This window comes from Tenrec ecaudatus, chromosome 2, assembly GCF_050624435.1.
Source record: "Tenrec ecaudatus isolate mTenEca1 chromosome 2, mTenEca1.hap1, whole genome shotgun sequence".
NCBI lineage: Eukaryota > Metazoa > Chordata > Mammalia > Afrosoricida > Tenrecidae > Tenrec > Tenrec ecaudatus.
In genome coordinates, this window is record NC_134531.1 from 35,848,344 (window position 1) to 35,863,717 (window position 15,374).

At 40.4% G+C, this 15,374-nt stretch overlaps 1 protein-coding gene across 12 annotated transcripts in view; it reads right to left on the reverse strand.

Moving 5' to 3' along the window:
* The window catches only part of CPLANE1 (ciliogenesis and planar polarity effector complex subunit 1), a 125,838-nt gene that overhangs the window by 76,047 nt on the left and 34,417 nt on the right, over window positions 1–15,374 (reverse strand). For all 12 annotated transcript variants that reach the window (XR_012782824.1, XR_012782825.1, XM_075540942.1 and 9 more), the window contains 3 exons: window positions 14,298–14,515; window positions 9,498–9,662; window positions 5,089–5,227 (listed from right to left, as the gene is read on the reverse strand). Coding sequence is in view for 10 of the 12 variants with exons in the window: in XM_075540942.1 (XP_075397057.1) it covers window positions 5,089–5,227; window positions 9,498–9,662; window positions 14,298–14,515 (522 nt within the window). In the remaining 2 variants the exon portion in view is untranslated. The remainder of the gene's footprint in view (window positions 1–5,088; window positions 5,228–9,497; window positions 9,663–14,297; window positions 14,516–15,374) is intronic.

Genomic DNA, 15,374 nt, shown 5'->3' on the forward strand with positions numbered 1-15,374 from the left:
CTGAGGCACCTTATTTTACCACAAAAACTGCATTAAAAAATGTGCTGAAAAACTCAGCTTATACACGAGTATATAGGTAATACTTTTACTTAAATTTTCTATAATAAAAAACTTCCTAAAAAGATGAAGAGCCACTATTTTATTTATTTACTTGTAACTCATTTTATTGTTTTTTTCCCCAAAGATTATTTAATGGGGGCTCTTATAACTTTATCCCCAATCATTTTATTGGGGGCTCATACAACTCATCACAATCCATACATCCATCCACTGTGTCAAGCACATTTGTACGCTTGTTGCCATCCTCATTCTCAAAACATTTTCTTTCTACTTTAGCCCTTGGTATCAGCTCACTTTTTTCCCTCCCTCCCATCTTCTCACCCTCATGACTCTTGATAAATTATTACTGTTTTCATATCTTACACTGACTGCTATCTCCCTTCATCCACGTTTCTGTTGTTCATCCCCCAGAGTGGGAAAGATTATGCATTGATCATTGTGATCAGTTCCCCCTTCTACCCCTCCTCCCCCTTAACTTCCTGGTATCACTACTTCCAATTCTGTTCCTGAGGGATTTATCTGACCTGGATTCCATGTGCCATGAGCTCTTATCTGTACTAGTGTACATGCTCCGGTCTAGCCAAAGCTGAAAGGGAAGACTGGGTTCATGATAGTGGGGTGGGGTAGGGGGTGAGGAAGCCTCCGAGAACCAGAGGAATATTGTGTTTCATCAGCGCTATTCTGTGCTCTGGTAGACTCAGCCCTTCCTTGTGACCCTTCTGTGAGGGGATGTCCTATTGTCTACAGATGGGTTTTGGGTCTCTGCTTCAGCCCCCACTTCTCAATTTATATATATATACACACACACACACACATATACACACACACACATATATATACATATATATATATATTTGTTTTGAATCTTCTGGTGACTGTTACCTGATTCCATCAACACCTCAAGATGGCACAGGCTGGTGTGATTCTTCCATGTGGGCTCGTTGGTTCTCTGCTAGATGGCCACTTGTTTAGGCCTTGTTAGGCCCCTTGTTAAGACCCCAGCTTCTATTATCTTTTGATAGCCAGGCACTATTAGCTTTCTGCACCATATTTGCTTACGGACGCATTTTGTTTTCAGAGATCATTTTGGGAGGGTGAGCGTCACAGAATGCCAGGTTGTTAGAACAAAGAGTTCTTGCATTGAGGGAGGGCTTGTTCAGAGGTCAAAAGTCCATCCACTTCCTCAATGTGTTGCCATATAAAGATATGTAAATAGGCCATACCTCTATTTTTATTTTTTTACCTCTATTTTTATTAATTACATTTACATAAGTGCAAACCTGTTTACACCTCTATCCTTAGCTTTGCTTCCTAGGTCTTTCCTGTTTCCTTTTATCTTCCCCTCCTGCCCCACCATCACGCTTGCCCTTCTTCTGCCTCTTTAGTAGTAGTTCCTCTCAGCTAGATTGCTGTTGCTCCAACACCACTGGGATCTCTATGTCCGCCTCATTATTTATTTTAATTCCCTAGTTGTTCCCCTGTCTATGGTGTTGTTTGCTCACTGCACCTTTCCCCTGCCTCCTCCTTCCCCCAGGTCACTCCAGAACCTCTGGTTCTGTTGCTTTCTCCTCAGGCTTGTTTCCCATGCCTATCTTATATTGGTAGGCAAAACAATAACAGAGACAAATAAAAAATAAAACAAAAGGTACACTACAAAGAGAAAAAGAAAAAGGGAAAAGCATACATAATTCCAGGTCTATTTGCTGATCTTTATAACTAGCACCCCACCAGTCCTAGGGGTTCCAGGAACTGCCCCTCCTAGCCTGAAGTCTATTTTGAGCACTCCTCAGGGGAAAAATAGCTACTATTTTAGATGACAAATCAGGAAAGTAATTTTTTTCCCCTAGTCAAATCACTTCATAATCATTAGAAGGCAAAATCTAACTAGAAGGATAATGAACAGTGGGGTCTCAGTATCAAAATTAAAATATTAAAAAAGATGTTAAAACTTATTGAAATAATTTCAAAGGACTATACTTAAAAGCAAAAGTTTTTTAACTGTTATTTTTATAGATTTAACTCACTGCTTACAAATCAGATTTTAAAACATAAACTAGGATTATACATTAACTTCTAGATGGCACCTGCCTGGTTCTTTTTCTTGCTAAAGTGAATGGGAAGTTTATGAAAGGCAGCCCCCATGACAGTCAAGAGAAGCAATCAGAAAGCATTTTACTACAAAGAAAGTTTAAAAAAGCAATTAGAATTGATGAGTCAACTAGGGTGCAGTATAGCACCAATGAAACATACAATATTCCTCTCGTCTTTGAGACCGCCTCACCCCACACCTCCACCCCCACCCCAACAACACTACCATGATCCTAGTGCTGCCTTTCAGTTTGGGCTATTCCAGAACATGTACACTGGTAAAGATAAGAGCTCAGAGTTCACAACATATGGAATCCAGGTCAAATAAACCCCTCAGAACAGAACTGGGAGTAGCAATACCCAGAGGGTAGAGGGAAGATGGAGGAGGATAGGGGGAAGGGGGAACTGATCGCAGTGATTGATGCATTACCCCCCACCACCAGTGAGATGAACAACAGAAACATGGGTGAAGGGAGACAGTGGCTGGTGTAAGATATGAATAATAATTTATAATTTATCAAGGGGATCATGAAGGTGGGAGAGAAAAAAATAGCTGATACCAAGGGCTCAAACAGAAAGTAAATGTTTAGAAAATTATGGTGACAACCTATGTACAAATATGCTTGATACAATTGATGTATGGAATGTTACAAGTGCTGTAAGACCCCCCCCCAATACAATAATTTAAAATTTAAAAAAAATTTTTTAATTTAAAAAAGCAGTCTGAGCCCCAAGAACATTATTTGATACTGAGTATGAAGAATGAACAAGTTGAAAAGGAGTATTTTAATCAAAGTCTGGAGATCAGATTAGGACTTTATATGACTGATTATAAAATAAGGGTTAAGAAGGAAAAATTGAAATAATACCTAAAAGTTTACTTCTCTTAAGACATGCCATGCAGATAACAAAGAAGTCCTGATGGCCTAGAGGGTAATGCACTGAGTAATAATACTAACCACAAGGTCAACAGTTCAAATCCAGCAGCATCATTGCAGGAGATAGATGAGGTTTTCTGCTCCCATAAAGATTTACAGCCTGTGAAACCCAAAGGAACAACTAGTTCTACTGTCTATTATAGAGTACCAATGAGCTATAGTTAACTCTACGACGGTGACTTCGGTTTGGTTTATGCAGACAGTTGGATACAAACCATGAACAGGCAAATTGAAGGAGAATATACAAATTATAAACTAAAATGTTCAATGACTACTGGCCAAAAGAAAGGAATAATAAAATAACACTATCATTTTTTCCTCTCTTTGGCATAAGCCACCTAATAACAACAATCATTTTTCTTATCCATCAAATTAATCTGAATGAATTATGTAAAACATGGCAAGAGATTTAAATGAAGCATAACCACTGACACTTCCATTGCACTTCTGAGACTACACTAAAGAAATACTTAAAAATATAAAGGAGAAAAAAATATATATATATATATATAAAGGAGAAATTGATAACTTAGAGGCAATTCAAATGTAAAATAACAAGTAAATTAACACACTTGCAAAAAAACAAACTCAAACTCTGTCACCGTCAATTCTGACTCAAAGCAACGTGTAGGACAGAGAAAAACTGCCCTTGTGGGCTTCTGAGACTAACTCTTTATGGGAATAGAAAGCTTTGTCTTTCTCCCGCAGAGCTGCTGTGGCTTAAACCTATTGGTTAGCAGTCCAGTAACCACTCTGTCCTGGAGCCCCCTGAAACTAACACATATAGACTAACAAAACTCATCCAAATAAACAGATACAAAAAGCTTAACAGAGGCATGTTAAGTTAGATACTAGGAGGCAAAACTGGTATGTCAGTACTGACAGGTTCAAGACTTGTCCACCTACAGTGGTTGACAGCACATCCTAAGAGTAGGAAAATCCCAAGAAAGTCATTCATTCTAGAGTGCTAAGATCCCCATGTTAAATAATGAAGCAGCCATCTAACTGAAAAACAACAAAGCCCACATGGAAAATGCACACCAGCCTGTGAGATAACATGGCATTGAAGGGATCAGGTATCAGGCATCAAAGACAAAAAAAAAATCATAGCATTGTGAATGAGGGGTAGTGCAGGGTGGGGACCCAGGGCCCATCTGGAGGAAATTGGACATCCCCTGGCAGAAGGGCTGTGGGGAGGTGACAAACCAGTCAGGGTGCAGTGTAGCAATGATGAAATATACTATTTTCCTCTAGTTCTTGAATGCTTCCTCCCCCCCACTATCATGATCCCAATTCTAACTTATATAACCAGCTGGACCGGGAGATGTACACTGGCACAGATGGGAACTGGAAATGTGGGGAATCCAGGACAGATGGACTCCTCGGGAACAGTGGTGAGAGTGGCCACATCGGGAAGGTGGAATGAGGGTGAGGGAGATGACAAGGTCTACATGTAACCTCCTCCCTGGAGGACGGACAGCGGAGAACTGGAAGAGGAAGACGTCGGATGGTGTAAGATCTGATAAAATAATATTTATATATTACCAAGGGTTCAGGGGGAAGGGGGAGCGGGGAGGGAGGGAAAAACGAGGCGCTGATACCAAGGGCTCAAGTAGAAGGCAGGTTTTTTGAGAATGATGATAGCCACATATGTACGAATGCACTGGACACAAATGATGCATGTACGGATTGTAAAAAGAGTTGTATGAGCCCCTACTAAAATGATTTTTAAATAAATAAATGATGAAGCAATAATAGTATCAGAGTTGTTGAAATGTTTTAAATGATAAAATGTTACTTTAGAACTACCCATATATGCTACATGTCTATACACACAGTTGTTGAAGTAGTTTTTGCTTGTGAACACAAAGCAAAATATCATAGATCATCCTACACTTAGAAAAGTAGTAACAGTTTAGAAACCTTCCCAAATCAAATGTAAAATGAATTATTATGTATATTAGGCCTATTCTCCCAGCATGCAGTTCATGTTGGCACATACCGGTTACTTTACTGGACACTTCATCAAGCTTGTGGTCTCCACTTGCTCCAGGTCTAAAGAATGCGATCCCTCCTTTACAGTAATTTAGGAGCGACTGCGGGAAAGGACTCAAGGAAGGAAGGGACCCTTTTAGGCGAATCTAAAAGCAAGAGTGATAAGATATGTCTAATTAGCAAAAGTCTAAATGATTTCTTACGTCTAGTATGAGAAACAATGATCGTTGTGTGAGGTACTATTGAGTTCAAGCCACAGAACTCCCTGTACTACGGAAGGAACCATTGCTGGGCCCCGCACCACCCTCACAATCATTGTTACGCTTCAGTCCATTCTTGCAGCCACCATGTCAATCCGTCTTATTGAGGGTTTTCCTCTTCTCATTGACTTTCTCCTGAATGGAAAACAGATTGGCTCCTATACTTTCTGAGTAAAATACACTTGCAATTAGCTAGACATATAGAAACTTAGTCTTCAAATTCTTACCATCCCTAAAAGAGATATAAAAAGTGGTATGTATCTGCCTCCTGATGGAATCCTATAGAGAAGTATACAATACTACTTTAAAAAAATTTGTAAAACAAACTGTAACCTGAATCTAATCAAACCTCTTTATCCTGATGAACAGATTAATTACCAGTTTAATTACCTGGACATAAAAAGAAAGAACAAATAAAATGACAAGAAATGAGGCAAATCCAAACTATGGTATAGGGCAAATTACCCAATTTCTCTAACAAATAAACAATAAAAAAATAAAAGAAGCACACAACAGTCTAAATTCTGGACTAAAAGGACTGGCAGCATGTTTCCTAAATATTTTCTCCCTCCATTGGTGACTTCCAAGGAGAAAGTTGTGATTTCCAAATTTCCCAGAAAGCACAATAATGAGACTTCTTAGCAGATGTACCAACCTGTCTTGGTCTGGTATTGCAAACACACGTCGGCGGTTTCACAGGGTGGCTATTTTAAGGAAATCTAGAATGTGTGGTTCCATGGAGCACTGCCCCCTAGAAGAAGTCACCTATATGTAACTAAAGGCACACAAAACTCCCTCTGTGTGATGGCGATCCACACGTTACCACTGGTAACTTCATGTGTTAAATACAGTCCAACAGGGCAAGATATGACAAAACAACAATCTATAAATTATCAAGGGCTCATGAGGAAGGGGGGAGCGGGGAGGGAAGGGAATAAAAAAGAGGACCTGATGCCAAGGGCTTAAGTGGAGAGCAAATGCTTTGAAAATGATGAGGGCAAAGAATGTACAGATGTGCTTTATACAACTGATGTATGTATGGATTGTGATGAGTTGTATGAGTCCCTAATAAAATGTTAAAATAAATAAATAGATAAATAAGTAGATAGATAGATAGATAGATAGATAGATAGATAGATAGATAGATAGATAGATAGATAGATACAGTCCAAGGTGCATTCTTACGGAGCAAGAAAGGATCTGGGGGGCAGTGTGTAGTCTCTTGGTTACCTGTAATCTTAAAATTATTAGTAAAGTTTAATCCTGTTGAATCTTAAGGGTCTGACTCAAAATGTGTTTCTAATGTTAAACAACCTACACAGCCTATCTTCTAGCTAAGTTACTGAAAACTAAGCAAGTGAGTTTATAGTCAGGGCTTGACATGTAAGATCAACTGTCAGTGAAAATATAATATAGAGTGTTAAGTAAAAAGTTTCACACACCAAAAGTGTTTAAAATAAATTTTGCTAAAAGCAAGGCTGCAAGAGATCATTAAACTAGTAAACCAATCTTATTAAAGCCAATATTAAGACCCAAAGTGATAGAGCAAAGAGTTTTGACTCTCTTAATAAACATCTTAAAAACATTGTCCTGACAAGATAGCGAACCTAGTTTTGTTATCGTGATATATTTATTTTTGTAGCTAGATGTAAAGTCACAAAGCCTTCTATTTAAAAGGGCTAACTGACAAAAAATTTAGTAACTCTCTAAAGCTTCTCTAAAGAGTTCACATTCCAAAAAAGATGTATATTTCTCTTTTAACTTTCACTTTAATCAAAGCAGATTTAAGTATTTGGGGCTAATAAAGTGTATTTGCACAGTGGGGAAGAGGGGCAGTCATTCAGAGAGTAAGCCCACAATGGGCTTGGAGCCAATGAGTGCACAGTCCTGGCTGCATGGAGATAACGCAGTGGGAGCCAGCCAGGAAGGTGGCGCCCCAGAATCAAACTCAACCGCCCACCTGAGAAGATTAGCGAGGCGGAGAGTCTGACTAATGGAGAGCACTGAAAGGAAACAGGGCAGCTAGAGCAGTACTACTGGCACTACCTACTCTGACCCCACGTAAGTGTCCACAGAACAACATGCAACAACGGGCCCGGGAAGGAAAGGGAGAACAGTCCTTGACCAAGGCTGAAGCTTCATGGACAGTGGAGGACCTGGAACGCACTGGCTGGATTATGAGCAGGTACTCCCCCAAAACAGAATTTCCCCCCCCAAAGCTATGTATTTAAATTATTTTTTTCTGTTTTATTTAACCACCTTGGCGGTCTAATTATGTCAGTAATTTTGTACCCAAAGCGGTACATTGTTTTGCATAAAATTTGTTGTTTTATATTGTAGGCTTGTAATTCTTAAAAAATTACTCATTTTAATCTCTCTATTAGACATTCCAGGTATGATAAACTTCTGACAGTTAACATTCACCCCAACCCACACTTGGGATTACCACCAGGGAGGTTAAGAAATCATGTTGCTTAGAGCTCTTACAGATATTTTAACATTCCATGGTTCAATTAATAAGTATAATTGTACCACTGTTACCACAATGTTTCCAAACATTCTTTCTTCTTGAACTCTTTCTTATCAGCTCCCCTTATATACACTCCCCCCACAAAACCCTTATTCTTTTTATTATATATTATCATCTTTTTATCTATAATGTATTTACATTTTTTCACAAAACAACCTTATCAGCTTCAAAGTACTCTCCATTACACTTAATACATTGTCAAATCTGCAACTCCATTCTTGGAAACATTTTTCAAACTCATCTGTTTGGATGGCTGACAGCACCTTCAGTTCTTTTCTTCGCCTCTTCTACATTGCCAAACAGCTGTCCTTTCATGTCCCTCTTCATTCACAGAAACAAAAAGAAGTCGCACAGAGCAGACATGCTGGGTTTTTTGGCCAAAAACTGGTACACTGAGATGGCTACGTGAGAAAGTTCTCTGTTGTAGTGGCAAAGCCAGTCCCCTATTTGCCACAAATCAGGCCTTTTTGTCACACATTGTTACGCAATATTTTCAGAACTTCTAAACATAGAGCTTGATTAACAGTCTGACCAAATGCACTACAAGTCAACATTTTTGTCCATTCGGGAAGTTCACTGTCATCCAGAATGAGGCTTATCACCAGTCGACATTTCAATATTTTTTGAAACGAGAAAACCACTCATATACTTGAGTTTTCCCATAGCGCTATCCTTGTAAAGTGTGTTCAACATCACAACAGTTTCTGCAGCATTTTCCCCAAGCAGGTAACAAAATTTCATAGCTCCATGCTGTCTCTTAAATCAGCCATCACAAATAATGAGGTTCGAGAGAAACTACTTTTACAAAAAATTCACTGTGACCAGAGAGAACCTTCCCAGGCAACACCACTGGATACATTAACTCAGAGCAAGTAGCTCAATGCTCATCTAGCAGGAAAAAAACGCGTTCTACAAAAGCTCCGCCCTGTGGTTTTTTGGGAGGTACCCCTCATACACTGCATATCTTACAGAGGTCAGAAGGGCTAACACTGAAGCCAGGCATTATTAAAATTTAGCAAGTTAAGCTATAATGGAGCTGTGAACAGAGTGCTAGAAGCACTCTGTTCACAGCTCCATTACAGTCTGTTTTGTCTGTCAGTTTGTCATACTTTGGTGGTTTGTGTGCTGTGATTCTGGAAGCTTTGTCATTGGTCTTTCAAATACCAGCAGGGTCACCCAAGCTGAACAGGTTTCGGCAGAGCTTCCGGACTAAGAACAGACTATGAGGAAGGAATAGGCTGTCCACTTCTGAGGAATTAGCTGCTGAAAACCTTATCAAGAGCAGCAGAAAGAGAAAAGCAGCGAAAAAGAGGAATTCCCTCCAAAAGATGGACTGACCCAGTGGTGCAACAATAGGCTCAAACCTAACAATCGGGAGGATGGTGCAGAACTGGTGATACTTGGTTCTGTTTTACAAGGGGTCACTGTGAGTCGAGATCAACTCGGCAGCACATCAAAACCACCACCACCTGGTCTCTCTAGATTATTGTAAATAAAGCTGGAGGTATGGATTTGTAAGGCAAGGGACCCTTCAAAAGTGTTAGAATGGTAAGTATTACATTAATAACGATCAGTATAAGTAAATAGTTCTAAAACTGCACACAAACACGTCAGACGTTTCCATACCTTCTGCATGACTTTTCTTGCCCACCTCAACTGGAGAATGTACCACTGTGCTGCAGGAAACGAACACCGAGCTGCCCGGAAGAGCAAGAGAACACGCTGCAGGATTCCAGACACCTTCTGGCGGTAATCTTTTTCAGCTTTTATAAGAAGATCATCACCATCTTCCTGAGGAAAATAATAAACTTTAGTAGCTAGTGGTAGGGAAACATAAAACATTAAAGTAAAATAAAGATGCTGTTGTCAGATGCCATCACGTTGATCTGACTCAACGGGATCTATGTGTTGCAAGTAGGACTCCATTGGGTTTCATGACTCAGAACCTTTGGATACACACTGTTAGACTTGTTTTCTCAAGTGTCTCTGAGTGAGTCTGAACTGCTAAGCTTTCAGATAATAGTCGAGCACATAACCGTTAAGCTAATGATATTGAGTACTTCTCAACTGAGGATGTCTCTGGGGATTATAATAGCCTCTCAGATTTCAATGGCTATTACAGTGTTGCAGAAACACATCACTCTACCATCAATGTAAAGGGCTAAACTGACTCTAATCCCATGTCTTCTTCCTAGATCAAGCCTACCATTTCTTAATTCCGTTGGTGAAACATTATAAAGCAGATCCTTCTAAGCCTGGGACAAATCCTGGACTACTGTAGTGCCACCTCTCTCTCTGAAGCGCCCTGCTGGTGCTACTAGCACTCTGTCATAGCTCCATTATAGCATTTATAATTTATTCTCTATAAACCAATGTATTTGTTTCCCTCTTCACTGAAAAGTCCTCAAAGACAAGGACCTTGTCATCCATCTTTGTATTATCACAGAGCACAGGATAGAGCTCAGTAGACTCTATTCTAAATGTTTGCCAAATAAATGATATTGGAACCAGTAGCTAAATATTTTCCCAGGTAGCAAGATAATGTGACTGCTGGGCACAGCTGCTTCCCCAACATGTTAACTCCTTCCCACTTCTTATCAGGAATCAATTTTTACTTGTACATCGGCTACTCCCCTATATAAAATTCAAAAAACAAACCCACTGTCATTGAGTCTACTCAAATTCCTAGGCAAATGACAGGGCTTCTAAACTGAAAATGTTGTTTTTTTAAATCATTTTATTGGGGGCTCGTACAACTCTTATTACAATCCATACATCAATTGAATCAGGCACATTTGTACATATGTTGCCCCCATTCTTTTCTAGATATTTACATTCTATTGAGCCCTTGGTATCAGCTTCTTTATCCCCACCCACCCACCCTCATAACCCCCTGACAGGTTATATGCTGTTATTACTTTCATCTCGCACACCGACTGCCGTCTCCCTTCCCCCATGGCTTCTGTTGTTCTTCCCCCTGTAGGAGGGTGTATGGTTGAGTGCCAATCATTGTGATCCATTCCCCCTTTCTCCCTTTTTCTCCCCCTCTTCCCTCGACCCTTCCGGAATCACTATTCCCACTCCTGGATTCTGTGTGAAGTGAGCTCCATCCCTTTCTATCCCTGTGTACATGTTCCGGTCTAGTGTGAATTGAGAAGCGGCACTGGGGTCATGATAGTGGGGGGGTGGGGGGTGAGGAAGCCTCAAGGAACCAGAGGAATACAGTGTGCTTCATCGATGCTTTACTGCACCCTGGTGACTCATCCCCTCCCTGTTGCCCCTCTGTGGGGAGGTTGCTCCACTGAGATTGTAAATCTTTACAGGAACAGACAGATTCAACTTTCTCTTGAAGAACAGTGGGTAGGTTTGAAATATTGACCTGTGGTTAGCAGCCCAATGCCTAACTCAGGGTGCCACTAGGGTTCCGTTCTCTCCTATCTAGTCCGTATCATCTAGAGAAAGCTGATCTCACACCCTGACCTTTCAGGAACGTCCTCATTAACTTGTCAATCAGGTGCTTACATTAGCCAGCATTCTCCAGGCCAGGTAAATCTATAGAGGCAGTAACTAGATGAATAGATCATTGGTTAGTACAGGTATGGTTCGAGGTCAAGGGGAGTTAATAGCAATTGACACAAAATGAGGAAAAACGATCAAATATTGATTGTGGTGATGATTATACAACTCTTAATAAAATTTATTTATTTACCATATATACTTGAGTATAAACTGACCCGAATTTCACCCGAGGCACCTAAATTTACCACAAAAACTGCATCAAAAATGTGAACACGGGAGCAACTAAAGGGGAAGGAAGAGAGAGTGGAGGAACATCCTGGCCAACCAAGCCTTGAGGACCATATCCCCATTCAGAGCAGCCAATGCACAGAGAGGACCATATAGCCAGCTCTACTTTGAGACAAAACATCCTTCACTCACCCATAGCCTACAGGGGACAACACTGGAGACACAGTGTGGGAATTGCGCCCAATCTGACCCTACCACACCAAGGCAAAATACCAAGGGTGTGCAACAGAACAGCAAGGAGAGCAGAGCAAGGAAGTCCAGAGGGAATACCAAAAATAGACTTTGGGAGCAGGGTGTGGCACCCCAGCAGACACAACCGGAAAATACTCCTAAAGGTCAACAAACAGATCTTGAACTATTTATAGGCTTTTCTTTTTTTTGTCACTGGTTTGTTGTTGTTGTTTTCTTTTGTTGCTTTGTTTGCTCTGTCTTGTTTTTGTGCATATTATTATCTCTGCTGGTCTATCTAGATAAGATATGCAGGATAAACAGTCTGGAGAAAACAACAACAAAGGGACAGATTGTTCCAGAGGAGAAATGGAAGAGGGAGAGGTAGGGGAAAGGAAGTGGTGTTAACAAACCCAGGGCCAAGGGTACAAGTGATCCAAAATCGGTGGCACAAAGGGTGTAGGAGACCTGGTAGGGTGTGATCAAGGGCTAGGTAACCGAGAGGATTTACTGAAACCCAAATGAAGGCTGAGCATGACAGTGGAACAAGAGGAAAGTCAAGGGAAAGAAAGGAAAGAGCTAGGAGGCAAAGGGCATTGAGAGAGGTCTAAATACAGGCATGTACATAAGTAAATATATTGATATATGATGATGGGGAAATAGACCTATGTACATATATTTATAGGTTTAGTATAAGGTAGCAGGTGGACATTGGGCCTCCACTCAAGTAGTCCCTCAATGCAAGAACACTTGGTTCTATTAAACTGGCATTCCATGATGCTCACCTTCCCAACACAATCGCTGGAGACAAAGTGGGTGCATAAGCAAATGTGGTGAAGAAAGCAGATGGTGCCCAGCTATCAAAAGATATAGCGTCCGGGGTCTTAAAAGTTTGAATATAAACAAGCAGCCATCTAGCTCAGAAGCAACAAAGACCACATGGAGGAAGCACATCAGCCTGTGTGATCACGAGGTGTCAATGGGATCAGGGCTCAAAGAACAAAAAAGTCATTTCATGGTGAATGAGGGGGAAGTGTGGAGAGGGGACCCAAAGCCCACCTGTAGGCAACTGGACATCTCCTTATAGAAGGATCACAGGGAGGAGACAAGCCAGTTAGGGTGCAGTGTAGCAACAATGAAACATACAACTTTCCTCTAGTTCCTAAATGCTTCCTCGCCCCCCTCTCACTACCATGACCCCAATTCTACCTTACAAATCTGGCTAGACCAGAGGATGTACACTGGTACAGATAGGAACTAGAAACACAGGGAATCCAGAACAGATGAACCCCTCAGGACTAATAATGAGAGTAGCGATATCAGGAGTGTAAGGGGTAGAAAGGGGGAACCAATCACAAGGATCTACATATAACCCCCTCCCTGAGGGACGGACAACAGAAAAGTGGGTGAATGGAGATGTTGCACAGTGTTAGACATGACAAAAATAATTTATAAATTATCAAGGGTTCGTGAGGGAAGGGGCGAGGAGGGGAAAAAAATGAGCTGATACCAAAGGCTCAAGTATAAAGAAAATGTTTTGAGCTTGATGATGGCAACAAATGTACAAATGTTCTTGACACAATGGATGGATGGCTGGATTGTGATAAGAGTTGAACGAGCCCCAATAAAATATTTTAAAAAGGTAAGAATAATTTACTACTTTGGAACTCCTATGGAGCATTCTGCATGATGTAGGTCTTAATAAGCCTTCCTCCAACCCTGGTGCCTTACTCTTCTTTAAATGATCCAGCTTCTCTGAGTATATGTTCAGCATGTAGACTGAGTAAGTGTGGTGAGTGGATACAACCCTCACATATACCTTCTCTGATTTTAAACCATGAAGTTTTCCTTTGTTCTTTTTGTATAACCTCTAGATCCCTGGACAAAGACATCATGATGGGGATAGACAGGGGCAGCGAGAAAGACGAAGAGTCCCTCAACAAAACGGATCGACGCAGTGGCTGCAACAAAGGGCTCCAACCTAAGAATAGTTGTGAGGATGGCACAGGACTAGGCAGTGTTCTGTTCTTTTGTACACAGGGTTGCTATGAGTCAGAACCAGCTGGACACTACTTACCAACATGGGGCAGTTCTACTCTGTCCTCTAGGGTTACTGTGTGTCAGTATATATGAAAACCAAACTGACTGCCATCAGGTCAATTCTGATTAACAGCAAGTCTATAGGAGAGGAGAAAACTGCCTCTCTGGTTTCTTGAAACTGTAACTCTTTACAGGAGTATACAGCCTCCTCTTTCTCCTGTAGAGCAGCTGGTGGTTTTGAGCTGCTGACCTTGCAGTTAGCAGCCCAACTAGTAACTACTACCCCACCAGGACTCCTTACGCAACAGTAAACAGAAGTGTACTATTAATCAGTTTGAAGAGTCTTAATTATTTTTAAAATTGGACAACATTCATTTTAAATGACTTTCAAGTTCAATGCACCAAACTTACTTCACTAAGACAAGCTGGCTGAGGGCAATATAATGGAGGAGCTGGAAGATACAAGCCAGCTGGCACTAAGCCCCAAAGTTTCTTACTGAAGTCCTTGGCAGAGCTGATCAAAAGCTGAAATGTGTCTGAGAGAAGATCTGCGTCAGCCATCACTGCTGCTTTCAGGACTTCTTGCACTGACCCACAGAGATGATTTGCATCTTCCTCCTCAATGGGATCTACCAAATACAAAATTCGGTACAACAGTTGAAAATTATATTCTACTTTACATCCTATTTTGTAGGATAACATTTCAAATTTGAAAAAGTTAATAAAAATGGGGCACACTTGTGAGCATGAAAAGCATTAAACTTATTAAGTATTTTGTTACCTTAAGTTTACAGGCAATCAAAGCTTGAGATCTCTGCCCCTGAGAACCATGCAAGATATTGTAATAACAAGGAATAAAAACATTTGTCCAGTCAAAAAGTAATAATAAAAGATGAAAAAATATGAACGGGAAAAAGTCAAGAGACCAAAATAATTCAAAATGTTTTGTGAAGGTAATAGTGGAAGAGGCTACGATAATACTTTATAATAACAAACATCCATCAAGACAAATTACAATGCAGAGCTAATAAAACAGAAAAACACAAGGTAGTGCCGTATGGCTATGGCTATGCACACATCGTGTTTTGTGTGGACACGTCCTAGAAGGTAAGATGCAAGCAGATGTACGGTGGTAGGTTAGAAGATTTATTTAGAGTTTTTCCCTACTATAAAATATTTTACATATTCAGTAAAGTAAGAATAGGGAAACACTCATGTACTTACTTCTCGGCTTTGTTCAAATACTAATATTTTCCTATATTGAATGTAGATTTAAACAATTACCACCAATGTAATATAGCTGAGCTTCCCTGTGTACCAATCACATGCTATTCTTTCTCCCCAGAGATGGTCACCACACAGAATTTGATGTGGATATACTGTAATTCCCGTGAGACTTCCTGTCTTCCTTAATGAAGCTTAACTTTTTCAAATTTTCCAACTCTTCATATTTTGTATAGTTGGCTCAAATCCAATTCACTAATGCTC